Source organism: Spermophilus citellus (genome assembly GCF_964194105.1).
Source record: "Spermophilus citellus genome assembly, chromosome: 14".
In the NCBI taxonomy this organism is placed as follows: Eukaryota; Metazoa; Chordata; class Mammalia; order Rodentia; family Sciuridae; genus Spermophilus; species Spermophilus citellus.
In genome coordinates this window covers 39931576-39958776 of record NC_138194.1, presented here as the reverse complement: position 1 = coordinate 39958776, position 27201 = coordinate 39931576, and the positions used below count along the sequence as shown (strand labels likewise).

Here is a 27201-nt window from a genome sequence, read left to right as displayed (position 1 = left end):
AGCAGGGTGGGGGAATCATCAGCCACTTTTTAGCATAGATCTTGGTATCTTTGACAATATGTTGTTCACTTTATATTGACTTGGAGAGAGGATGCCCAATAGCACTGACCCTAAAAGCAAGTTCAACTCACTCATGCCCTGTACTAGATGCAGGAATGGACTGCCTGGGCCTGCTGGAAGTGCATAACTGCCCCTCTAGTGGTCTATGGTGGACTTCGAAGCAGACCTGCCTGCTACGCGCATTGATTCATGTGGAAGAGAATGATGTAGCTCCCACTTCCAGCTCTTACTGCACCCACCACATGAAAGTTCAGAGGTGTCCACAGCAACTGCAGGGTGTTAAAGAGGAGATTTTCTTGAGACACATAGCCTTGAAATCTTTCTGGAGTAGAATTTGATGGTGGAGCACATATTGCCACAGGAGATGTACTTGTGATCTTAGGGTTGGCGGAGATAAAGAGTAGAAGGAGTCATGGGTTGATTTTTATTTTTTAATTTAAAAAATGTGTGTTATGTGAAAATTCTTTAGAAGACTATGGAATTCTGTACAAATGTGAATTGTCTCCTAATATATAAAGATCTTTTGGCTGGTTGTCTTCTGCCTAGAGAAAGCCCCAATAGACAAATTGCCCCTTGAGTCCCTCTATGCTTATGCAAAAGCCAGTGAACAGAGCATGTGTCACCCAAAAGACCAGCCCTCAATGTGGCCACCTCTGTGTAGAACTCTTGTAGCTTAGTGTTAAAATGTTAAAAAGGGAAATGGGCACATGGATTAAGGGGAAGAAAACGACATTATTTTTTTTTCCTTTTTAATTGTTAGAAGATAATACCCTATCTTTGGTGTTATAGATTCCTGGGATTTTTTGTTCTGTCATTGCTGGATAAAAAAAGGTAGATTTTGCTATGAATTTTGTCCCAAATACTGTTTTCTGTAAAGGCTTTGTCATTTCTTGTTCATCACAAAATTTAGATAAGATAAATACTTTATGCAAAAGCAAAGTTGCTTTGTTCTAGGTTGGAGGTTTATAAAGTTATAGTTGGAGTTAAACAGTGTCAGGTTAAAAAGGAGAGGGAATTTCTGGAAGAGATAAAAATTAAAGTAAGTTGGAAAATTTTTTAAAAAAGTACCCTAAAACTTACATTAGAATACTAATTTTATGTGTATCCCTGAATTCTGTAGAAGCAATATAATTGCAAGGGAGTTTGGCTTCTCCAGTTAAGGGGATGGTGGTATTTCCTCCTTTGTAGCTTTACCGTTGGATCTACCTAATTCTCATCCTACCTACACACCTGATTGAAATGTGGGTGGGTAGTATGTCTCTGTTGTATTAGTCACCCTGGCATATCAGAGAAGATAATTATGAATTTAGGGAGTGGTATTCTGATTGTCAGAGTTAACCCTCACTTGTCTCTCTTCCAGAGTTATGAGAATGCTATCCATAAATAAAAGTGACATTTTAGAACATGACACATGTAGTCAAATATGTGCCTTATGGTTTGGCACCTGAAAGAGTCTACTAGAAAAGGTCATTGAAGGGCATTCCTTTGCTTCAGGTCATAATATTTAGTTTGTTTCATTCTTTATGTTGTATTATTGGGCCAGATGATACCACATAGCCATGGTAGTCAATGTCTATGTGGAGCTTCTGTAATCGGATACCATATTAGTTAACTGGACTTCTTGTCCGCATTCCTCTGGCAGATCTTAATTCAATCCACAAAATGTGATAACTTGTAGATTTTCAAGGTTAATTCTTGACTGCATGACAAAAGTCTGTTTTTTCTTTACAGTATATTAATATTAGAAATGGATTCCACTTTTTGAGAGTTCTTTTTGTACTACATTTATTATTTCTAAGAATTATCCTTTAGAAAATAGTCAACACTGTAGCTACTCCTAAAGACAGGGTTCTGGTATAAATTGGAAAACTGAAATTTACCTGGGGATGGTGCCAAGTAGCACATGTCCACCAGGAAAGCTTTCAGAGGCCTGAAGGATACCACAGAAGGGCAGGCCAGCTCTGGACTCCCACTGCCAGGATTCAAAGGTGGCTCTCAAGCCCTGCAGGTTCTGGCTGCAGTCCTAGGACTGCTACTGTTGCAAGTTGGATTGTAAAACGCAAAAGCGAGGTGTGTTGGGTTTGAAATACATACTTTAAATGAAAGTGAATTAGGCTCCTGGATCTTTTCTCATCTTCTTTGCTTACTTCCCTAACAATTTTGCATAGTTATGGTAGTAAGGGAGTACTTTTTTCTATAATGGCTACGTAAGGCAACAATTCATTAGACTAGTTGTCTTATAGGTGTTTCATTTAGTGACTTTCACAGAACTTAAGTCTGTTCATGATTTATCATTGAAATCATATGTTGTTATTAATGAGAAAAACGGACCCACCTCCCCCAACACCTCTGCCTTGTCTGTTTTGAATGAAAGTTGTACGAAGACTTTGTGGGTGGAGTTTGAGAGTCAGGGTGCTGAGATAAATCTACTTGGAGTGAAACGGGTGTATGCCAGACTGGGCCACTCAGATCACCAGAGGTGAATGAGGTTGCCTGTTGCAGAATGGCAGGTACCTGGCAGTCTAAAGGGCACTCTTGGGGCCTTCACCAAAGAAGTGCTGCTTGTTTGGGTGTGAAGGTGTTGGTCTTTGAATTGACTGTCTGCCACTCGGTTTGTTTTGTATCTTTTCTCATTAGTTAATTCTTTTCTCTATAGTTTATCATATTCTAGTTTTAGTTATAGGACTTTATTTAAATTTTTCATTTTGTGGGCTTAATTTTATATGATGCACCACATTTTATGCTGTTTTAATTGATCTTTTAAAACTTTTGTGGGGGGTGAGGTACTGAGGATTGAACTCAGGGACACTCGACCACTGAGCCACATTCTCAGCCCTATTTGGTATTTTATTTAGAAACAGGGTCTCATAGTTGCTTAGAGCTTCACTTTTTTTTTTTTTTTTAAACTGAGGCTGGCTTTAAACTCATGATTCTCCTGTTTCAGCATCCAGAGCCACTGGAAATACAGGTGTGCACTACCGCACCCGGAGATCTTTTAAGACTTTTTGTACCTTTTTTTGATTTTACTTTTATCTTTTAATTTTGATTTTCATTATTTACAAAGCTTAGCAAATAGGTAGGGCTTACAGGAAATCTGTGCTCTTAAAGAGTCCGGGTGCTTTTCCCTACCAACCTTGAGCCTTTGACCCTGGTGGCTGCTTGTGTACTTTTATTATGGCAGCCCAGCTGTGTTATGGGGTGGTATCTTGTACAGCAAATGCCTCTCTTCTTATTCCTTGGGCTCACTTTTTGTTAAAACTTTTCTTAGGGCTGGGTTGTGGCTCAGTGGTAGTGCACCTGCCCAGGACAGGTGAGGCACTGGGTTCAATCCTCAGCACCTCATGAAAACAAATAAACGACAACAAATAAATAAAGGTTGAATTTTTAAAAAGTTTTCTTAGCCTGTGAAGCATAAGATTATGCCTCAGTACCTTTGCTCTTCTCCTAAAAGATGATAGCATATCATTTTGGAGAAATTTGAGTCTCTAAATATGAACCTGATTAATTTTCCTGACCCTGGGTCTCAAGGTTGATTTTCCCCAATGTGATGAGACTCTATATTGACCTATTCCATCTGAAGGGCCCACTGGATTGAAAACTCCCTCATTGCCCAGATGTCTTTAGTAACTGACCATGCTCTTCTCATCACATTTGGTTCCACAATATGGCTCCTTTTCAAATTTTCTGTTGAGGACATAGATCCATAGACTAACACTAATCAAGGTTTAACTGCATTCTGTTTTTTTTATAAATCAGGGCAGCTTCCTGGCTCTTCAGCCCTTTGTAGAAAACCTTATGTAGAAAGCACATATTCTTTTAGAGCAAAAGGAACTAGTTATCTATGCTGCCTTTTATTCCAGATGAATCCATCTAACCCCATCTTGGGAACTAGCACCCAGCTGTCCTTATGGATGCATACCATCTTAAGCTTGGTATGCAAATCCTTCCATAAGGGTAGGTTACCTTTCTGTCCATGTGACAGACGCTGCTCTCTGAATACAGTTTGTGTTCTCCTAATGCTTGCTGCTGAGAGTTCTTATCAAGGATTTGTATGCCTTGATGGAATTGGGGGTAATCAGAACTATGAAGCTTTGTCACTTAGCGGTGAACCCTGAGCACATCTGCCTACCTGCCTGCCAGGATGACTCCAGCCTCATAATGAAATGTGAAGGTAAGGCTGTTGGAGAATAGTGGGCCTTCAGGCCTCCAGCCCAATCCTAGGAAATGATGTCCCTTCCAAGTTTATAGGGGTTTGTCTAGCTTGAAAAGCGGACAACTCAGTACTTCAGAGTCTGGCTTTATGAGTGGATGGCTCTGAATCAGAGCATCTTTCCTCATGAGTGGATGACTGTATCTCAGTCTCTAGGTTCACGGGTGGACGGCTCTGCATTTTGTTCACATCAAAATGATAGGAAAAGAAGGAACTTCGTGAGTTGGAAGGTGGAGTTTGAGAATAATATTCCTTTCTTTTGGCTTTGAAAAACTGCTGCATTCCCCTTATTTTGCTATTACTTTAGCCCCTTTTATCTGAGCTTCGTAGGTATCTCATCATAAAGAGAGAAGCTGTGTGGGGCATTTTATTTTGTTTTAATGACTTAATAAGGAAATCACTGAAGAATAATGCCTGCACAGTAAAGGCTATGTAGTGTACTTGTTTACTGTTATTGCTATTTCTTGTACTATCTAATTAAGTGGAGAACTTACATATCTGAGCAGGCACTCGGTATTCGATGAACAGGACAGTTCCTCTCTGGATCTTACAGGATAGTTGACAATGAACATAAGCAGAGTGCTTTGAGTTTAATACATTAGAGTCTTGACAACAGATTTTGTGTATTGTAAATACTCCATGTATGGGGTATAGCATGTGGTGTGCAGGTAGATTCAAGTCCAGAAAATGCTTCTTGAAATGACTGGTGTGTAATCCAAGTTTTGCAGGTGAGTAGACTGGAACACACGTGGAGGTAGGAGAGGAGATGTGTATTTTAGGAATGGTTCTGTATGCCTGGAGAGTAAGGGGTAAGAGACTAGCCTATGAAAATAAAGGCAGTGTTCAGTTGTAAAAATCGCAGAGGCCATTGCACACTAGTACTGAGAATCTCTGTTGTGATATGTAGGGGACTGTATTTAAGCAGAATGATCCAGTCAGAGTTTCATTTCAGCCAGTCAATCTGGTGACTTTTAGAGATGGATTTGTGAGTGGTGGTGGGTGGTATTACTATGAGGCTAAGCTGGGAATGCAGAAGGTAGAGCAGGTTCAGGAGAGGCAGATATGATTTCTTCAGGACTGGTGCCATTCAGGGCTAGATTTTTGACAATTTCCACATTGTCAAAAACATGCCCCATTTTTCTTGTGATCCCACTCAGAGGTTGCTGTATGGCAGCCAGCTGTGGCTCAGCCCTGGGAGTAGACATCACTGAAGCTGTTGGAGGCACATGAGGTTCTGTGTCTGTGCTTGACAGCTCAGTGGCCTCATCCTCAGCATTTCAGTGTTGGTTTAATGGAATATTGTTTTATTAACAATATTCTCAACCTGCAACTGAAAGAGCCGCCCTCTTTGTACATTCAAGCTTCTATAATAATTTGGAGAAGAATGTATATTTTGGCCCTGACATTACAAAAGACCAATTTTGAAGCTTAATATATTTAAATAATGACTCTGAATATGGACTGTCTTTTTTCTACCAGTCGGATGCTGTGTAGCCCTTCACATGGCTCATAAGGGTGATAAGGTAGAGAGAAGCTGTAGTCTTTTGGTGGAGAATGGCAGCTGTCTGGATTAAAGCAGTGGTAGTGGGCTTGGGGAAGGGCAGTCTGTGGTTCTCTTTGCTTGTTCGTTCTTTTACCTGGAGATTAGGAAATTTATGATGCTTAGATAAAGTTATCCTCAGTGCAAGTGGGGTCCTATCTATAAGTTCCTGCAGTTGATTTGGCCCAGGTGGGTCTCAGCCACAGTGAATCCTTCTCAGATGTGGCTGGTTGTCTTCCAGATGTGAGTAAATGTTAACCATCTGTGCCCGGTGCTACTTGAGCTTTTTCCCACTATCTCATTTAAACCACATAACAAAGATGGAGGAAGAAACAATTATTAACTTTGTTTTATACATCAGGAAACTGTGGCTCAGGAACACTTGGTTGAAAACTCACATTGGCTTATTGCAAAATAGTAACAAAGGCAGTTTAGCATAAATAACAGTTTTGTTCTGGATTGTAATGTGTTTGGGTGTATACTGAAGATTTTGTAGCCTTTTGATGTTTTAGGGTGTTGATTTGTATGTCGAGGCATGGAAATGCTCTTTCTGAACACTAATGGTGCAAGGCCTAATGAGTCTGCAGTCTTTGAATAATCAGATCTGGGGTAAGTGCTTCCCTTGGCCGCAGGCTTTTTGTCTAAGCACTTGGAGAGGTCCTTCCTGACTTTCAGCCATCTTGGAAGTTCCATATAGTTCATTCTTGGGAAGGGCAGATGGAAAATCATTAGCACTTCTCTCCTCCAGCAAATAGATGTTTCCTCAAACCTGGGCTCTGGGCAGCTTCCAGACAGTAAGCCTTTTGCTCCTGTAGGACAGTGCAGGCAGGGCCCGGCAACCCCACTGTGTGTACTTCGCCCTGGTAGAGAGAGGTCACCGTGGAAACTAGCTGCCAGCTCACTTTACCTGGCTGTGGTTCAACTCTTTGACAGGCCTACCTCTGATTTAAACAAATTTGAGAAATATGTAAAGTTTTGGAAGCAGTTTTGCACTGATTTGATAAAAGAAACCACAAAACACTGCAGCGCAGGTGTTGAGAATGTTTGAAAGCTGATTGAGGGAAGCAGATGGCTTTAGTCAGTGGCATCCAGCCAAAAGAGCAGGTGCTGGTCATGTGACCGCTGGTTACCAGGGTAATCTGATTGCTCTTGGCGTGCAGATGAAAGGAAAGGGGCCCAGTGTTCAGCTGTAGTATTGTATAATTTGTGGCAGTTAGAGCGGAAATAAATGCTGGAAATGGAGCCTCATAGTAGGGGAGACTTCTGTCCATGTGTAGCGTAAACACTAGGACAGTTGGATGAGGAACTGTTGTATGGATTTTTTTTTAATTTAAAAAATATTATGCTTTCTGCAGATCTTTTGGTGACTTAAAGTTTTAAGGACATTGCCTTTTTTTTTTTTTTTTTAATAAAATGAACTCTTAAGCTAACTGCTGTTTGCTGCAATCCTTAATTGTTTTAAGTTATCTCTTATGTGGCTATGTACTATGCTAAAATGTTAACAAAATAAAAATAAGCTGAGTATTTAAAAATGACTAGTTTAAGATGATCAAATCATTAGTCGAGAAACACATTTTAGGTATGTGCTGGATGCATTTTTATATTAATAATACTTTTGAAATATTTTGCATGAGACATGCTTTACTCAAATAAGAGCTTGTAGATCCCTTGGCTTCTTCCTTTTGTAGAGGCTGAGGTTAAAAACATGATGTTTAATGCATACTGTCAGCACACTATTCTGGAAATTTACGAACTTCAATAAAGAAATTTAGTTTTTTTAAAAATATATCTTTTATTTTTAGAATTAATGGTGGTTTGAGAATCCTTAGAAATAGTAAAACAATTATTATGACGTTGAATTATTTTCAGTGTTGCATACTAAATGATAATCTGTAGAAAATCTTGGAGCTGGTTTGGAAATTGAAAGTAGCATCAAATGTACATTCAAACCAAAGGTCCATAAGGGATCTAGAGGTGAAGATAAAATTTAAAAAAAACATTTTTTCTTAGAGTTTATTTATGTATCTTTCTCATGTAACATTCAAATCCTATTAATGTTTGTCAGCAACATACTTTGGAACATGTGCTTTAATTATTGGGGTCGATTTGCTGTGTTTTTTTGTGTGTTTCAGAGACACAGCTTTTGAAAAAAACACGAATCGTGGGATGAGATTGTAGTTCAGTGGTAGAGGGCTTGCCTAGTATACAGAGGCTCTGGATCTAATTCCTAGCACCATAGAATAAAGGATAAGATTATCTCAAAAATGCTTAGTATAAAAATAAAACTTACTAAAAACACAGCATTAAGTAAAATTGCATGTTTCAGGAGATTGCTATGTTTTTATCCATAAAATTTCATAAATTAGATAGAAATGTAACTGGGTGGTATAAAAGTACACTTAGGTAGTACTGGTCAAAAAAGGACTTAACTAGGAGTATGTAAAACTACCTGAAAGAGACAAGGAGATATGTTGTATTTTCTTTGACAGTTAAAAACAAAAGTGTTTTATGCTTTAAAAACTTGATAACAAAACTACGTTTTAGTCTGATTGTTTATTACAGCCTCGTGTATTGACAGGCATTTGGAACAAATGAACTATTATACAGTGTGGTGTGAGGGATTTTTGCATGCAGTTTTACCTTAATTAGGTCAGAAACTTGCTAAAGGTTATCAGTGAGATTTACTGTAAAAATTTATTTGAGAGTGCCATTCAGCTGTTACGGGCCAACATGCATTGACTTATCACTTGCCGTCGATCCTTTCGGGATGTTGGGTGTGGGCCATGGAAGGTCATGGGACATGCAGGAGAATTGCATTAAGAAATGAACACTGAGTGATCTGCTTTGAATTCTAGTAATAAGAAACCTGATTCAGAAGCCAGTGCTTTGAAGAAAAAGGTCAACAAGGGAAAAACAGAAGGTTCTGAAAATTCAGACTTAGACAAAACGCCCCCGCCATCTCCTCCTCCTGAGGAAGACGAAGATCCAGGTGTTCAGGTAATACCATTATGCTGTCCCTGAGCCTCTGTGATTTAGCGTGGTAACTTTAGCCACGTATGAAGTACGCTAGCCCTCCCCAGCTTTGTTACAGAGGTGCTTGTCAGATGTCTTTATTGTTGTGTGGAACATTATATCCATAGTGATGAGAGCTGGGGGTCAACACGAGAAAGAACTCCTGACCAGAGCTGTTGCATTTTGCCATCTTTGGCTTCATAATAAGCATCCTTTATTGCTGTAGATTTATATCTTGACGTGTGTGTGTGTGTGTGTGTTAACACTGGTTCATTTACAGCTTCATTCAGATTTTTAAATTTTGTTGAACCTTGGTTGCTTATTTGTTTGTTTATTGGTGCTGGGGATTGAACCCAGGGCCTCACACATGCTCGGCTATCACTCTACCACTGTGCTATATCCCCAGCCCCTGCCCCTTTTTATTTTGCAGAATAAAAAACCAAGGTATAATTTGTAGCTTGTCTGAAGGTTTCTGACATCCGATGGTCAGAGATGAGATATATTTGTATAGTACTAAACTTTCTTTGAACAAGTGATTTTCCAAATGGCAGTTCTACAGACTTGCCCAGTGATAGAGTCTCTCGACTTGGGGAGAGTTTTGTAGGAATGAATTAAAAAGCTAGCCCTGAAAAAAACATTAGGAATTTGGGTTCCTCTGTATAAAGCACGCTGCCTTCGCTGATTGGACTGAGAGGGCTTCCTACACGTGACAGTTAAAAATTATTTCCTTGTTAGGTTCCCTGGAAGCATGCCAGTCTGGCCCTCTGGGATGGCTGGCAATGTGACTTGTGTGAATGACATCTGAGTTATCAGGGAGCGGTTACTGAGGATTCCCACTGGAGTGGGAAGCCAGCCCCGAGGAGCTGAGTGGACTTCCTCTTATCATTTAGTGCACACTCAGAACTTTCACCTGCATCCCTACCAATTAGAAGCAAAATATTCAAAATATGTAGCTCTATTCTAAAGAATTTCAGGACTGTTTATGCCTATGTTGTGTGGTGTGTTTATAGGGTGTGTTTTTTTGTTGAGTGTATCTCCTTAATAGTTGTAATTGTGGCCTAAGCTAAGCACCCAGAAGAGAGAGAAATGGAGAGAGAATGTGTATGGATGTTTTGTGGTATGGGTTTATTATGTGATTTCGTTTTATTATGTCAGAGGGAAGATACCAGGAAGGTAAGTAGATACCTTTTTTTTTTTTAATTGCTTAAAGAGTTTTTATGAAAAGTATTTTAGTGATTTTTTAATTTTATTTTTATTCTCAAGGCTGTTTTTTCCTGCTTTGTATTTGCTAGGACCTCTGTGACAGTAGTAATCGGACAACATTAAGAAGATTTATTCATACAATTCAAGGAAATTCTGTTTTTCTTTAAAAAATATTGTTGCCATTTTGAAACAGTCTGTTTGTATTAATTCAGACTTGGATTTCATAAAATACTAGTTTGGGGTTTATTTTCCTTCCTCATTTCAGTTACACAAAAATAATAATCAATTGAAACGAACTTCAGTGCTTGCTTTCTGATTGGCTACAGTGCATAACTGTTTCAGGTTCAAGAGCTAATATACGCAGCCACATGAAGAGATCTGACTCTTGAAGGCTGTGCTTACCTGGTGTCTGTCACACAGGAAGTGATGTTGACTGCTTTATTTATTTTCTTCCTGTGACACGTGTATGAAGAATCTAAAGTTAATTCTCGATTTTTAAAAGTAAATTTCATGAAAATTTTAACTAATGTATAATTGTTCACAAGGCATTAAAACAGATCATAGAAACATTTAAATCTTCTATTCAGTATACCTGTTTAAACTGTCTGTTCTAAAGCAATCCAAGTTTAAAAAGTTGATATATTATTTTAATATCAACTCAAATTTTGAGTTAAGGTTTAAGTACAAATCTTACATTTCATTTAGATTCACAAAAATCTTTCAGATAATAGTTTAACAGACCATGATAGAAACATGTTACATAATTAACAATTTTAATCTTATATTAGGAAATTATAAAAGGGACCTTGAAACCCCAAATAAATGACCTTAAGATCAGTTATTATGAACACCATGGTGCATCCATGTAATCCTGGCGACTTGGGGGCCTGAGGCAGAATTGCAGATTTGAGGCTAACCTCAGCAACTTAGCAAGACCCTCAGCAACCTAGTGCTATAATAATAAAAAGGACTGGGAATGTAGCTCAGTGGTAAAATTCCCCTGAGTTCTATCCCCAATGCCACAAAAAAGTGGGGTGGGGGGGGGAGGAGAAAAAAGGGAAGATCAATTATTACATAGAAAGAAACCATGTCACATTTAAAAATTTCAGAAAATTGACTTCTAATTGTATTTTGGTTTTTTTTTTAATAGCACTTAAGAAGTGACTTTGTAGCTACTTACAATTAATTTAAATTGATCACTATTACAGTTTTATATCACAAAGTTGACATGGAAGAACTTACATTATAAAAATTATATTCACCAATACATACATTTCTTTCTTTTTTAAAAAAGAGCTCCCTGTCTTATTGCAGTGGAACTTCTTTTTTAAAAAAATAATCAGAGTGGGATTAAATGTGAAGTAGGTTTGTCTTAGACCCTGTCCAACCTTATTCAGTTACTTATGCTGGAAGAATACTATGACAGTGTGGCCTCAAGCATGGAAACCTGTTAAAACATTACAGACGGATCATTAGTAGTACAGCCCTCCTTACAGTAATGGTATAAAGATGGAAATATAAATTAATCCATTTCAATTTAGTTAAACTGATATATCAGATGAAATACAGACATTATGCTAAGTTTCACAAAATTAAAACATTGTTCTTCATAATAGCCTTTTATGTCTTAAAGAGATTGACAGTCCAGAAGTAAGGGATGGTAAATTGGGCCTGAGAGCAGGAGTAAGTAGGTCAGCTTTGGAAAGAGAGAAGGGAAGCTTTACAAGGTAACTGGGACATTTTTCTTTGGAAAGCTCGAACTGATTAATGATGGCTTTAAACCTACTAATTGCATTTCACAAGGCTTTGAATAAATTCCCTTATGTGTCTTCGCAGCATTTGTATGGGGTAGTTACTATCATTAACCCCATTCTACAGACCAGGAAACTGAGATCCACAAAATTACTCATCCAAGGCCACGTTAGAGTTAGGGCCAGTTCAATAAGGAACACTGAGCTCTAGGGCTCAGGAGATCAAACAAACTGTCTCCTGTGATGTGGGAAAGGGTCCATGAGGCAGAACCTCCACAGGTTTCTGTGAAAGCTCCACAGTATCGACTATTCCGGGAAACACAGAAGATCTGTTCTTGGAGAGGAAGATTCCTGGAGAAAGCTCTGGTCCAAGTCACTATTCCCTTTGGTCGAGGCCACTAGAAAGTCTGTTAGTAAAACCTTACCCACATGGTCTCACGAAAACTGCTTTGTACCTCTGCTGCCATGAGTGTGTAGAGCTGGGAGGTGCCAGTCTTATCCATTTGATACTTACGTTACACTAAGCTGGCATTGTAAACTGTTTCAAATCCATTTCCAAGAGCAGGGAGAGCACAAACTTGATAAGGTTAAGTCAGTCGTGCGGTGGGATCATAGTGGTACGTGATGGATATTTTGCCTCTTTCTGCCTTACTGTCCCAACTTTAAAATTCATGAGGCTCTTTAAAAGTCTTAGTGTCAACTTAGTTTCTAGGTTGTAATATTATTGTGTTCATTAGCAGTTTAAAACTTGGATATGCTTTGCTTTGGTTTTTTGGGGTTTGGTTTTTCTGTGTGCACCATCCTGGGCTTTGAACTTGGGTCCTTGCAAAAACTGCTGAGCTATATCCCCACCCCAACATGTGTCATTTTTAATCTTAGATTTTTTTTCCACATATACTTATTAATGAAAAACTTTTTTCTCACCATTTTTAACTTATAAAACACTATTTGTAGCTGGGCATAGTGACTTAGGAGGCTGAGTCAGGAGGATTGCAAGTTTTGATTGCCAGCCTCAGCAATTTAGCAAAACCTTCAGCGATTTAGTAAGACTGTGTCTCAAAATAAAACAAAAAAGATTGGGGATGTAGCTCCCTGCGTTCAGTCCTTAGTACCAAAACAAATAAACAACAATAACAAGAAAATATTCTCATTAAAAGTGGATATAGAATGATTTTGACAAAAAAGTGCAAAAAAGATTTACAAATTTTCCTTTTTAGGAAAAGTAAAATTACTTTTTATGGTCATTCATTATGGATTTGCCATTCAACCCTTTATCTCTTCAAAAATTTTCAGAATGTTTCTTTTAGGACCAAAATTAAAATGTAAACTTCCCCCTGGTCCATTTACTTCTTTCTTCAGAATTAATACCTACTAACAATTGTGTTTTGGGGTTTTGTTTTTTGTTTTTGTTTTGGTGGTTGTATTGAAAGCATATACATAATTCATTTTTTAGCGAACATTTATTGAGGCATAGAGATGCACATTTATTGAGGCATAGAGATGTATTCCCTTTGTTTTGGAGTTTATTGATGATCCACATACCCAAATAGATAAACATCTTTAAAATTTATCTTAAATAGAAACATAAACTTCTTATTGTTGTGTAGCTTGTTTTAACTTTAACTTAACAATTTATCTTGCAGATATTCCCAAGATAAGTTTTGTAGCTTTTTGGAAGGGTTGGCATATTTTAAAAATGAGTAGATATTACCATGGTGTTCTGCAAAAGCTGAGCTGGGTTGTTTTGACCACAGGAGTATGAGACTACTCATTTTGCCAATGATTGGTAATAGCTAACAGTCAATACAATGTTTTAAATTTTAACCAAGGTGAAAAATTAATTTAAAAGATTCAGATTACTTACTCTTAGTCCATTGTGAATTTTGCCACTCAACCTTTCATCTCTTCAAAAAGTTCAGATTATTTCTTTTAGGACCAAAATGAAAATGCAAAAAGTTTTTATTTAAATGGCTTTCTGAGATATATCTTGGAGTACCTTGGATAATAGTATAACAGTATATGAATAGAACTTCGTAATTTTCAGAGTATTCTCTAACACGTTCACTTTTTTGTATAAAACATTTTTAGTCACACAAAAGTAGAGAAAATAGTGTAATGAACCCATAGGACCCATTTCCCAGCTCCAGTGTGGCTATCACTTTGGATGAACAAACAAGATTTGTTACTTCCGTTTTTTCCTGTTGAAGGGCATGGACATGGGAGTGGCTGAAGGACAGGTGTCCCAGGACTTCAGATCCCCCCCTTCCCCCATTTCTCTTATACTTACTGCCACAATGATCTTTTTGCTTGACTTAGAGGAGTTATTGGTTTTTCTTTACTATTTTTTTTTAAAGTAATGTATCTTACCATTCTGAGCCATATTAAAGAACATCCATGATTGCTTTTTAAAACCCTCTTTGTTGGGGTTTTGTTTTAGAAGAGACGGTCTAGCAGGCAGGTGAAGAGAAAGCGATACACTGAAGACTTGGAGTTCAAGATTTCTGATGAGGAGGCAGATGATGCAGATGCTGCTGGGAGAGACTCCCCCTCCAACACTTCACAGTCAGAGCAGCAGGTCAGCAGCCAGATTTGTGTGACTTGAATCTGCATGTTACAAGATGGACTGCACATTTTATAGCTGGAATCAGAGAAGTTCTGTGGAAGCATCGGACTTTCAGCAGGGGAACATTCATCTAATGTTGGCTAATGTGTTATGGGAAATTAGTTGTTTAGCAGTGTCTTTTAAAAAGCTCTGTTCACTGAAATTTATTTTTATACAAGCCTGTGATATGTAATTTGACACAATTTTGGAGAATTAATGGTCTATGTTGAGGAAGAATCAGCTAGAATATGAGGCGGCTGAATTTACCTCTGAGAATTCAGTGCTGTGGCTTCTGGGACTTTAATAAACCACTTGAGCTCGTCTCCTGCTGTTCGGCACTGTAAGAACCCCTTTATGAAATTACCGCCTTGTAGTACCCAGCAGGGCACGCTTTATTCTCTGTGCAATGTAAATGATGGATAAAATAGTTAGTATAAAATATGGATAGTAATGTAGGATTGATTATTTTAAAGACTTTTTAAAAAAGTAATGCTCTTTTCTTACTGTTACTGTACTTTAGTTAACAAACTGCTGGTAGCCATTGAAAAGTATATTAAATGCAGTTTTATGTTTTACTTATTTGGTAATCCGTGCTATGTTAAGTTGTTGTACGAGGTTTTATGTGACCTCCATAGATAAAAGCTGCCTACGATAACAGAATGATGAGTATATTTACCCCATGGGTATAGATGAAGAAAAGTTATATTTTTGACTGCTATCATGCAGAGATTATTTTCTCTTGGCAGCTGGAGTTTCTGAATGCTCTCTGGCTTGTGGAACCCATGCTAGTCCATGTAATTAAGCCACATAATCATGAAGTAACAAGCACAGCTCTTCCTTTTTCCTTTCTGTAGGGTGAAATTTTTGTTCTTTTCAGTCATATTTTCCACTGGTAACTTTCTACTATGGTTTAAAGGGTAGGGAGGTAGTGGCAAAGGGGAACAAATGATTTCTTATTTTTGTATTAAAGGATAAAATGTTTTCCATTTGAATTGATTCACGCCTCTTTATGTTTTAGGAATCTGTTGATGCAGAAGGCCCAGTGGTAGAGAAAATCATGAGTAGTCGTTCTGTGAAAAAGCAGGTAAGCACCATTTGAAATGGCGAAAATCTATGGAGTGTGCATTACTATTGTAGGATTGTTTTATAATTCTCTTTTAAGATTCCACTATTGTAAAACAAAAATTCTGGCGGTATTTTCTAAACCTGTCTCATTTACTAGGATAGTAGAAATCATCGTGTTAGTCAACATCAAATACATCCAGTTTATTATGCCATTCATAGTAGGCAAGAAAGTCTCCCAGGAAATGTATAGGACTTCCAGAGTTACATGCTGCCCTTTTCATAAGAATTAGTCATATGAATTATAGACCTGTATTCACCTCTCATCTGTCTTTCGAAGGTCCTCCACCCATCCCAGCCCCGCCCCCCCCACCCTCATGGTGGAATGGAAGTTCTCTTATCATTTTGACAAGAAGGTGTTTTCTCATTCGTTTTACAACATTTTTTTTTTTAAATATACAATTGAATATATACAATAGTATACAAATATACTATTCAAAATATCTGTTGTCAGTGGACTGTTTTGAGTACAGTTTTCTAAGTTACTCACAGTTCATGTTGGTGTGCAAAGGTGAGCTCTACATACTTGTCATTAGCTGGATTATCTTGTCTTTTAGGGATAAATATACTCTTGAAGGAAGAATTCTAGTGACACTGTATTTTCTTTTACAGATGGAAATTCCTTGTTTCCTCCCAGCTACTTCTCTTCTTGCCCAATTTGGGAAAGTGTTTGACTTGTTTTGAATAATGATTTAGACATCTAGTTTGCATTTACATGGTCCAACATGGAATTTTCAGTCTCTCTAGAAAGTGGTCCCCTTTAGATATGGGGTCTGTTCCTCACCTTAAATTTGTCAAGTCCACAGGTCTTTATTGCTTTCAAGGCAGGTGGAATTACAACTTTACTTTTGACATATGAAATAAACATGTTTTCTTCTTAGTAAAATGTGAAGTATAACGTCCCAGTAAAAAAGACGATTAACAGAGTAATTATGGGAATTAAAGTGAGATCCCAGGCTTATTAAATAGGAAATCTTTGCTATTCAAACACCTCCATCAAGACATCCTTGAAAATGACATTACACCAAAAATAAACAACTCTGTGCCTTCATTTCAATACTGTTTACTTTTTTATTGTGTGGTTCAAGGTATGGATTTTTATCAGCCTATACAATTCCAGTTCATATGAAAATAATGAGGATCAAGAAACTGAGATATTTTTACATTGTGTTTAGGGTGGGTGTATGGATGGCTTAACTGGTGCCTCTTTGTAAGATTTCTGTCCCGATGAATTAAACAATAAAATCTCAACCAAATTTCCCACCTGTTAAAGCAGAAATGAGCACTGTTTAACTCATTAGAAAGGTTGCATTTTTGTCCTGCTAATGACTCCCGAACTGTTAATTGGTGAATTGTAGATATATGGTGAAATTTAAATACTTGACATGCTTTAAAGAATAATCCCCTTCATGGAACTGGAGTGACTTGTTTGAGTAAATAGCCTGTCGTTTGGGTGGGATATACTAATTTTCATTCAATTGATAGTACTTCAGCAGGCATACTCAGCAGGTTTAGGGGTTGCAAATTATAATTAGCTCTATTATTCAGAGCTGCTTAGGCTATGTATTATGTAGGACACTGCTTTTTTCTTTCTGTTTTGCCCACTTTAGGGCTTTCTCTCCTCCTCCCACCTCCACCCCCCTGCCCCCAAGCACCCTTTAAAGGCAGGTTCTCCAGGTTTAGGAATAGGTATTATTACTATTTATCAATGGCCATGGGACATTAAAAATCATTTTAACTGTAAATGAGGACAAAGCATTTATTGATTTGGTGTATTTGAGGATAGAGAAAATTAGTGGAAAAAATTCCTCTGGAAGGTTCAGTATTCATTGAAGTTTGATTTAAAGTAAGAAAGAGAAGTGGCACTCATTGAATTGTTTTTCTATTACTGGCATTTCTTTAAGGGCAATAAAAATCCATTAGAAAATATTAAACATTAACAGGTACTAACTTTTAAAACTGCCAGCGTTCTCAGAGTGGTTACTTCAGTTATCAGCTTTAAAAACACTGGGGTTGGTGTGGCGGGGGAGAACTAACAAAAGGAAATTTGAGATTTTTCTATGGATTCTAGCTGTGCCTGCTGGTCTGTTTCCTATTACCATGAATAATGTAAGAATTGGCTGTGAGAAGGTATCTTTCTGTCTCCCTGCAGCACTGTGGAAACTAGCCGTGAGCTCATGGAGTCTGTCCTGTGGAGTGCTAACACACAGTGGGGACTGTGGTTCTCAAAGTCAAGTCATCCTCATGGCTGTGGCCTAAGGATGACAATCTATTGTGGTGGAGTTGTGCATATTCACAAAGCTCAGACAGCAGACCCTCCCTACTTCAGCACCAGGTGTGAAGTGGGCCTGGCCTAGTCATTGATGTGTTGCTCTAAACACAAATTAACATCATGTGGCCTAGTGGAAGGGCTATAGTTTGAATTCTGAGTTAGGTAAAGAGAGGTGTGTGTGTGTGTGTGTGTGTGTGTGTGTGTGTGTGTGAGAGAGAGAGAGAGAAAGAGAAATAGATTGTGGATTGTATAAAAAATAATTCTTTTGTTTTCCACATTTAGTCATAGTCCTTTCTGCTATGAGTCTTCTGTCTTTGGAGAAAAATTCAAAAATTTTTTTGGATCAGAATGTCAAAAACAACATTAAGTCAAATTCGGACTGCATTTTATGCAATTCTTTATTTGACTTTATATACATGCTCTATTTGCTTCCTAAAAACTTATTTTAAATTTCAGTGATTGGTTTTAATTCTCCCTAATTGAACCCAGCAGAATTTTAAAAAATATATAGAGAGTATAAAGTTAAGGCAGGACTCTTAATCTCATTCATTATCATGTTCTTATTTTCTCCCTAAGTGGTATGTCTATTAGCGTATGCAATAGGTTGGGCTATAAGTAGGAAGGGATTCAGGCCCATGCTTTATTGTTATCTTTGTTTAAGTACTTTTTCATTCTTTTAAGCATTGTTTAACAAAAATTTTCTCCCTCTCTCTCTCTCTCTCTCTCTCTCTCTCTCTCTCTCTCTCGGCACTGTGATTTAGCTTGGTCCCCTGTGACTACTTCAGTTAGTAATAGAATGCTTAGGAATGGTCATTCATATTTTTCAGGCCATAAGACTATCATTTGCTAGATGGCTAGTTCAAATACAAGTGGCCAGAGCAGTTATTTTATTGCCTGATCAAGGGTTCTGGTTCATATGAATAATGGGACAAAAGTGGTTTAATATATCTGGAGCTTTCAATTTCATGTGAATAATAAAGTCTATTTTCATAGACTAGACAACGTTTCTCAGAAATACTCTATTGAGCACATGAAATTACTTAGAGTACTCTCAAATTTAGTTGTAGCTGTCCAAAAAATAAATATGAGTGCTATATGTGTGTAACTAGTGCTTCGATCCTGTTATTTATGGGGTAAGAACATTATAGAGTATCTTCTGAAAATTGGGGTGTTAGAGGCCAAAGTGTCTGCTATTTAGTGACTAATTGAAATGATGTTCCTGAGGACTCATGAATTCACACGCTTTTGTTAATTGTTTTACTAGCAAAGCAAAAGAGGTCAACATGATCATATTTATATAAAAGGAAAAGCTGAAAAATAGCTCTATTTATAGTTCTGGGCAAGAAGGTGGTTATCCTACATGTGCAGTCAGTTAAAGAAAACAGTATTACATTTGGAGACATCCAAAAGATATTGGCCCTAGGGCAATGGTGTGCCAGCTCCAGGTGCTGCTAAATGAGGTCTCGGAACCAAGTCACTTCTTCCCAGACAGCTCCAAACCCTCTTGCTAGGTATCTTCACAGCAGGTTCCCAGGGGAATAGTAGATCATGACAAGAAAATGGGTAGTAATGAGAGTTGGGGACAGATGGTTGTTAAGAGTCAGAGCTTTCTGGGAACAAAACTGGGATAGAATGAAAACTATCTCGGCTGTTCAAGATCTGATCCTGTGTGTTTTGGTGCCCACTTAGAATTATGGGACAGTGAAACCATTTCAAATAAGATAGAAAGGACAAGATGGAAGAGAAGGCCAGAAAGAGGGAAATCAGAGGAAATAATAGAGCATAGAAATGATAAATCTTGATCACTACCTAAAAGAAGTGTAAGTTGGTGGCGAGAATCCAGAATTGAAAGAGATTGGCATCAAGAGATATTATGAGCTCCATTCTGGGTTTGAATTTTAGGACACGCTGACAGGCATCAAAAGATCTAGTCTCTTCCTTGCTTCCCAATTTTCTCTGGTTGTCTACCATCTCACCTTTGCCTTTTTACTGGAATTTCTAATTCTGCATAAAGATAGAAATCAAATGGGGAAATATTAGGGCTAGAAAAAAGTGAGGTGTGTCCTGAAGAGATTGTTACTTGAATCAACTAGAATTTATCAGTTAATTGCAGGTCTTTGTGGTTTCTTTACCTATTTTATTTTTTATTTTCATTTTGGGTAACTGAAAGTCTACAGCATAGGTGTGGTATACGGAATACGTTGGTTTAAAAAGTTGCTTTATAGTTATGACCTTTTAAAGACTCATCAGGGTACAACCAGATGTTAATAGGTGTTGACCACATTTCTGAATATAATCTTTTTATTGGTGATCTCTAGACAGGTGAAAACTTCAAAATGCAGGTTTAACTGATAACAGGTGAAAGTTTCAAAGAAGAGTTTTAAGTTCATAGTAGTGTGAAATTATAAATTGAGGAGAATTGTCATCCCTTTGAATTCCAGTGTGTTTTCCTGGAGTCTTTTCTGCTTCATTTGTCCTCTGCCATGTTCCTACTTGCCATAATTTTTTTAGAACTATCTATGAGCCAGCATAGCACTCACAAAGTGACCCTCAAGACAGGCTTGGGGCATCTTGTACAAGTGCAAAAGCATTCATGAAACATCTGTAAGGGGTGTTTATGTTTTATATTTCTGCTTTATTTGATCAAATGTTCCAGAAGAAAATTACATATTATGACTTGTTTAACAGCCTAAAACTAAAAAGAAAGAGAGGGGCTGGGGGCAGAGATGTCTAAAATACCATGTAAACGTTGTCTGCTGCATATGCAACAGCAGGTAGGATCAAGGAGATGTTATAGATAATCTTGCCACTGAAAACTCTCAATTTGGCTGACATGTATCACAATTTTAACCCTACCTAAATGTAGTATTTGGAGTGTTAATTTTATTTGGCTGCTATGTATGTGAGACATCTTGTCTGAGACATTTAATTGTACCATTGAGTAAAACTAGAACTATGAATAGTGATGCACTGAAATTACTTGCATTAGAACAAGGTTTAGTTTTATATGGTTTCTTGTTTAGAGTTATTAACTATATGGAGGAATAAATGTCTTTTAAATATTTTAAAACATTACAAAACCCACAATGTAAAGTTGCCATGAGGCAGCCAAAAATAATACATATGGCATTCAGGAGAGCAGTTGCTAATTGGCTGCTGCCTGAGAAAATGGTACACTTGGCGTCTACTTAACACTGTGGGTTTGGCAGAAAGCCAGCTTTGGGGTCAGGTTGTTGTGAATGAAGCTGCATGTGGTTAGGGAGGAGTTAAAATGATTCATGTCTTAGAAGCTCAAGCACGTCAAGTAGAGTAGCGTGCATGGGCCTGAGCTCCTCAGTCCTCATCGCACGGGGTTCCTACAGCTTACAGCGTGTGCATCTTTCCAAGAAGGTCCTGTGCTGCTCTTCTCGGGCCAATTTTTTGCTCATGTGGGAATAAATCATTACTTTGGAAGTATTTGAGTATACTGTTTTAAGTATGTGCCTGGAACTTTTCTTTTGTTGCAGAAGGAATCTGGAGAGGAGGTAGAAGTTGAAGAGTTTTATGTGAAATACAAAAACTTGTAAGTAAAAAAAAAAAATTTTTTTTCTATTAAAGGGGGGGAGGATATATTTTCATAGTACCAAACAACTTGTTTTTTTTTTTAATTGTGAGGTAGGAAACATGGTCATTTCCTACTAATTTTTGTATCTTTGATATTTTATGAATTTAATTCTTCTGAAAAAAATGTATAATTGGTGTAAAAGTTGACTAACTTTGTTTTATACATATAAGTATATATATATATATATATATATATATATATATATATGTATGTATGTATAGCCAAGAAGTTCTTTTTAGACAAAATAAAAACTTCTAAGACGATAGAGAAATAACTAAATAGAGCAGTAATTGCCTATCCTCCGAGAATGAATTTTACTCTCCAGGGCTGCTCTCCTTCCCTTCATCAGTGCATGGGATGCCGGGCACTTGAGACGAGAACTCTGCTATCAGACGAAGGCTCTAGAAAATCATGACATCACTCAGCCTTTAAAATGCAGTGAGCTATGGTTTTATCTGGGTTTGTTTCTATTATTTGTTTAGTGGACTTGAATTGCATAACTTTTAAAAATCTGAATGGAGAAACACAGCGAGCCGTCCTCATGGATTCTGTGTTGTAGACGTAGGCAGTGCACCGGGTCCAAACACGCATTGTCGTGAGCCTGCCTAATTCTAAGGATCAGTCCTTATCCTGTTGAAGAGCAACGAGGCCATAAAGACAAAAACAGTCATTGATAGCGTAAACATTTACTTTATCCTTTTTAAGACAAAGAACAAAAGCACCATTTAAATTGTAGGGTTTTTAAAGAGAGGGTTTTATGAGTTGTTGGGAAAATAGCCTCAGAAAAATTTACCCTGCCTCAGAAAACGAAAGCCTCAGGCACCCTGGTTTTCCTAATTCTCCCTTGTTCTAGTTGGCACCATGTTAATAAACGGATGCCCTTCAGAAGAAGTTGCAAGCAAAACCTTTTACCAAGTAAAAAGATGAAGATGTCTCTGTCAGTTTTTTCTCGAGAGTTCCATGCGATACATAGTCTAGCAGTAAAATGCTCAGTAAATGTTAGCTGTTGTCATCATTTTGTCCTCAGAGCATGATGAGTTTACACATGTGGAAATTATGCGTAGGCCATGATTTTCTGTGGCTGAATCCTTAAGGAGAGAAGTCAAGATAGGTGAGGAGGAGGTAAACCAGAGGTAAGGGCTCCCTTGTGGATGTAGAAACAAAGTCAACATGAGAACAGAGTTTAAGTATTGGTTATCGAAAAATAACACCATTAGACAGGCATCCAAATCATAGCGACCCTGGGCCCTGAGGTGCCTCCGTTCATTTGAGCCTGTTAGTGATTCTAGAGAAGGGCACAGGTACTGCTACCAGGCCAGGAGAGGTGAGTCCTCAGTAACTTGAGTTGAGGCAAAGGGAGTTCTAAAATGAGTTTTCCTCCCTACTATTGTTAAGTTATCAGGGAAGTTAGAGTTTCTATAAAACTAACAGTTTTATCAGTCTCTTTAGCCATAATTTCAGATTTATAGGAAAATTGTAAAGATGGAAAGAATTGTTTTTCTTTTTGAAATGCGTACATATCTAAAAGTACTTTGAGACTATTAAATAGTATAATGGCTGCTAAGTGGTGGTTTACTCATTCCATCATTCTTTCTAGATTTATTAGTTGGGTCTCTGCTGTTAAGAAGACTTTTACCACCTTGCCCATTTGTTAATTTATAGCTGTGTACACGTGAGGATTCTCATTATAATAAATGGATTATATATTTTTTTACTGTTATGGTATTATTTACTTTATTCATAACTCCTCTGTCCTTATGCCTTGTATGCATCTTTCTTTGAGCACTGGCGACAGAGAATGTTCCAGGCTTACCCTGTGGCTTCCCTTTTCCGTCCTGCTCCAAGGAACGTTGATATTGTTTTGATGAGGGCCTTTCCAAAATGAGATTTGGACTTTGCTGTGCTCATTGCTACTGAGGAGCCATGGATATTCGGCCCTATCAGTGGATAGGCTGGAACAGTGAATATCTCTCTGCTTCAGTTCATAGGGATCCTCATTCTTTGTTACAGTTACATAGTACTTCACTGTATGGTTGTACCACAACTGTTCAATCAGTTTTCTATTATGTGAGCACATAAATGGCTTGTGATATTTTATAATTACCGATAATGCTACAACATGTATTCTCATGCATGCCTATACATATTTTCAAATTGTTGAAGACACAGCTTTTGGATAAAATTCCTACCAATGGAATTGCTAAATCAAAAGGCAAATATGTGTGTAGTTTGAGAGATCCTGCCAGATTTCCTTCTATGAGTACTATGTTTGTTTGTATTCCTGTCAGTAGTAGATGTGAACACCTATTTTCTCACAGCCTTCCAAATATAGTGTATTGTACTTAATTATTGTGAGAGATTGCATTTCAGAAAGTTTTAGTCAGCATTTTCTCTTATTGTGAATAAGAATATCTTTTCATAAACTTAATGGCCATGTTTACATCGTCACTTGTCTGTGTATGTGTGTATGTCTTTTGCTCATTTTTTGTTGTGCTTCCTTCAATTTTTAAGTGTTTTATATTAGTACTTTATTTAGGTTGTGGGTGCTCTGTCTTTTCTGTTTCTGTTGCCTTCTGACTTGATTTATGATATTTATTGAGCTATAAATTTTTAAAAAATGTATTATAGCTCAATGTTTTTTATCTTACTGTATCTGACTTTTGTGTTACAGCTAGAAACCCTTCTCTATACCCATGTTAAAAGAAGAATTAGCCCATGTTTTTCTCTAGTACTCGAATGGTTTCATTTTCTCTGTTTCAGTGCATGATTCGTTTCGTATACTCTTGTGTATGATATAAGACACGACTGTAATTTTATCCATTTCCAAATACAGTCATACATCGCCTAACTACAGGGATACATTCTGAGAAACATATCATTAGTTAATTTACTCATTGTGTGAATACCATAGAGCACACATACAAACACGGAACACATCAGTCATCCTGCGTGGCCTCTTCATGTAGCCAAGAGACATGGTGAAGATGAGCTATATGAGGCTGCTGCCAGGGTAACATGGCATAGTTTTGTAAACTTTTCGAAGTAGAAGGAGTTCACTATGAAATGATGATTAAAGAATAGTCTACTAAATACATAAGACAATAACACAGTTGCTTATTATGAGTATTATGAATGGTGCGTAATTGTGTATACTATACTACTGCGTGACAGGTAATGCAGTAGGTTTGCTCACACCAGCATCACCACAAACACAAGTATGTGTTGTGCTACGACATTAAAACATCCACAGCATCAATAGGCAGTTGAAAATATTCAACTCCATTATAAACTTATGAGACCACTATTTTATGTGGTCTGTCATTGACCAAAACAAATATAGCATATGACTATTTTTCTAATGCTGTTATTAAAAAGTCTGCCTTTGACACAGTGATTTGAGATGCAGTCTTCATGAAGTACTAACCTTGTGTGTTTATTAGGGCCTATAGCTGTACTTTATTCCTTTGATCTGTGTCTGTGTTCATGAGCCAGAATCACACTTATTCACAGAGGCTTTATAGTGTATTTTATTACCTGGTGGATCTAGTTTTCCCCTGTAGTGTCTCCTTTTGAATGTTTTCTTGGATATTCTTGCATCTTTATTTTTATATAGAAAGTCTTGTATCAACTTTCGTAGTCCATGAAAATACTTGTTTTTATTTATATTGTATTAACTTTACAAATGTATGATTTAGGATGTTGAGTTATGCTACATAAAAACAGGCTGTCTTTCCAGTTCAGTGATAATTTCATATTTTTAAGGTGTGCCTTTAAATATTTCCTTGTATGAATTGTGTGCATTTCTTATTAAATTTCTTGCTAAGTACTTCATCTCTGTTGGTATTATAAAAGAGGTTTTCATGAGCATCATATCTTCTTGCTGATTATTGTCTGTGTGATTGAAAGCTATTTATTGACTTCTGAATGTTAATTTTATATCCTGATGTATTACTGAATTATTTTGTTTTATTCTTTAGATCAGTTTTCTAATTGATTCTCTAGGGTTTTCCAGGTACATGATCATATAATCTGCAAGCAGAGACGGTGTTACTTATTATTTTCGAGTTATTGTGCCGTTTATGGTTTTGGTATATTCGATGCCCAGTAGAGGTAGTAGGTGTCCAAACCTTGTTTCTATTCTTTGTGGTAACGCCTGTGTTGTTTCTAAAATTATTAAAATGTGGCTTTAGGACTAAAATCTCTGTATGTTTAAGTATGTTATGAAGTACCTATTGATTCCTGTTTTCTTGAGTTTTAAAAAGTCCTTTATGGATATGAATTTTTGTCAAAACGTTTGCAATATCAGTGGGAATAATTATGTGATTTTTTTCTCAGACCCATTATTGTTGTGTATTTTTTAAGAGTCCCTTATATTGAACCAGCCTTGCATTCCTGGAGCATATCCTTCTTGGTCGTGATGCATGCTTTTTTTTTTGGTTGGCTCCACTGCTGAACTACATCTCCAGGCCAATATATTCTTTTCTTAATTTGTAGAAACATGTTTGCTAATATTCTATGTAGAACTTTGCCCTAATATGTAGAAGAGTTATGGTCTTTTTTCCTCTTTTTTTTTTTTTTTTTGGTACTGTCTTTATTAGCATTAGATATAAATATTGTTGCTCTTGTTTCATTAAGAAAAATTATGTTTTGAAATGAACTCAAAACTATATTATTTGTAGGGTCTGGTTCAGATACTTTCTTATTAGTTTTATGGTATTTTGCGTAGAGTTTTACTCCTTTGTAATATTTTCCTTAGTATTTCAGATGAAATTACTATTACTATTCCATCAGTAAGATTTTTTTTCCTCGTTTGCCTTAATTCTGTACTCAGACATGGCAGCCAACCTTGGACACTGTTTCTTTTCCTTCCTCTTCTTCCTTATTGAGCCTCTAGAGTGGATTATCATCAGGGGTTAGAAAGCAGAGTCACTGACTAGAACGATCAGCACAGTTACAAGCAGTAGAGCATGGCTGGACCCCTTGTGTCAGGGCCTGTGTCCTATTGGGGAAGGGGAAGACTGGTGGTGCCTTGCTTGCATTTTTCCCCGTATCCAGGACAGGAATACTGATTACACATGTGCCTTTTCAGTCAAATTACTAGAAGACTAGAGTAGGTTATTTTATATTTGTTTCTGACTATGACAGCATTATTTAACTATTTTTTGAAATAAGAATGCCTCAAAGTAGAAAATAAGGTACATATGATGTTACTACTCAGAAATAATTATTATTAACATTCTGATACATGTTCATTTGATCTATTTTCTAAGGGTTTTTTAAAAAATATTTTTTAGTTGTTGATGGACCTTTATTTTATTTATTTATATGCAGTGCTGAGAATCAAACACAGTGCCTCATAATGCGAGGCAAGCACTCCACCACTGAACTACAACCCCAGCTCCTATAGAGGGTTTATATTAAATCGTATCTATATAATGCAATGTACTTAAGATCCTTTTTTTCCTTTAGTCAGTTATAGAAGGACTAAATCAGTCCTACTTTTGAAAATGTGTATTAGACATTGTATAAATATCAATTTTGTCGTTTTTTGTATCACAAGAATTTTCCATATTACTAACCATTTTAAAGGATTTTATAATGACTGCGTAATTTCTAAGTTGCAGTGCCTTGATTCTGGAAGAGGTGTACATTCAAGCACTGCCTTTCTTTTTAATGTCATCATCAGAAAGAGAAATGAGACAGGAGAGGCTATTGCTGGGCAGGGAGAAAATGACAGTGCAAAAGACTACTGAAATATCCAACAGAAGAATGTGGGAGGTACCAAAAAAACATTGACTTTGTGCCTGGGAGTCGCAGGAAGGAAA

At 37.2% G+C, this 27201-nt stretch overlaps 1 protein-coding gene across 4 annotated transcripts in view; it reads left to right on the top strand.

Annotated features, from left to right (window-relative positions):
- Window positions 1-27201, top strand: part of CHD7 (chromodomain helicase DNA binding protein 7) — a 185081-nt gene that overhangs the window by 107998 nt on the left and 49882 nt on the right. For all 4 annotated transcript variants that reach the window (XM_081266458.1, XM_081266459.1, XM_081266456.1 and 1 more), the window contains exons 4-7: window positions 8666-8807; window positions 14214-14351; window positions 15397-15462; window positions 21279-21334. In XM_081266458.1, the coding sequence (XP_081122584.1) occupies window positions 8666-8807; window positions 14214-14351; window positions 15397-15462; window positions 21279-21334 (402 nt within the window). The remainder of the gene's footprint in view (window positions 1-8665; window positions 8808-14213; window positions 14352-15396; window positions 15463-21278; window positions 21335-27201) is intronic.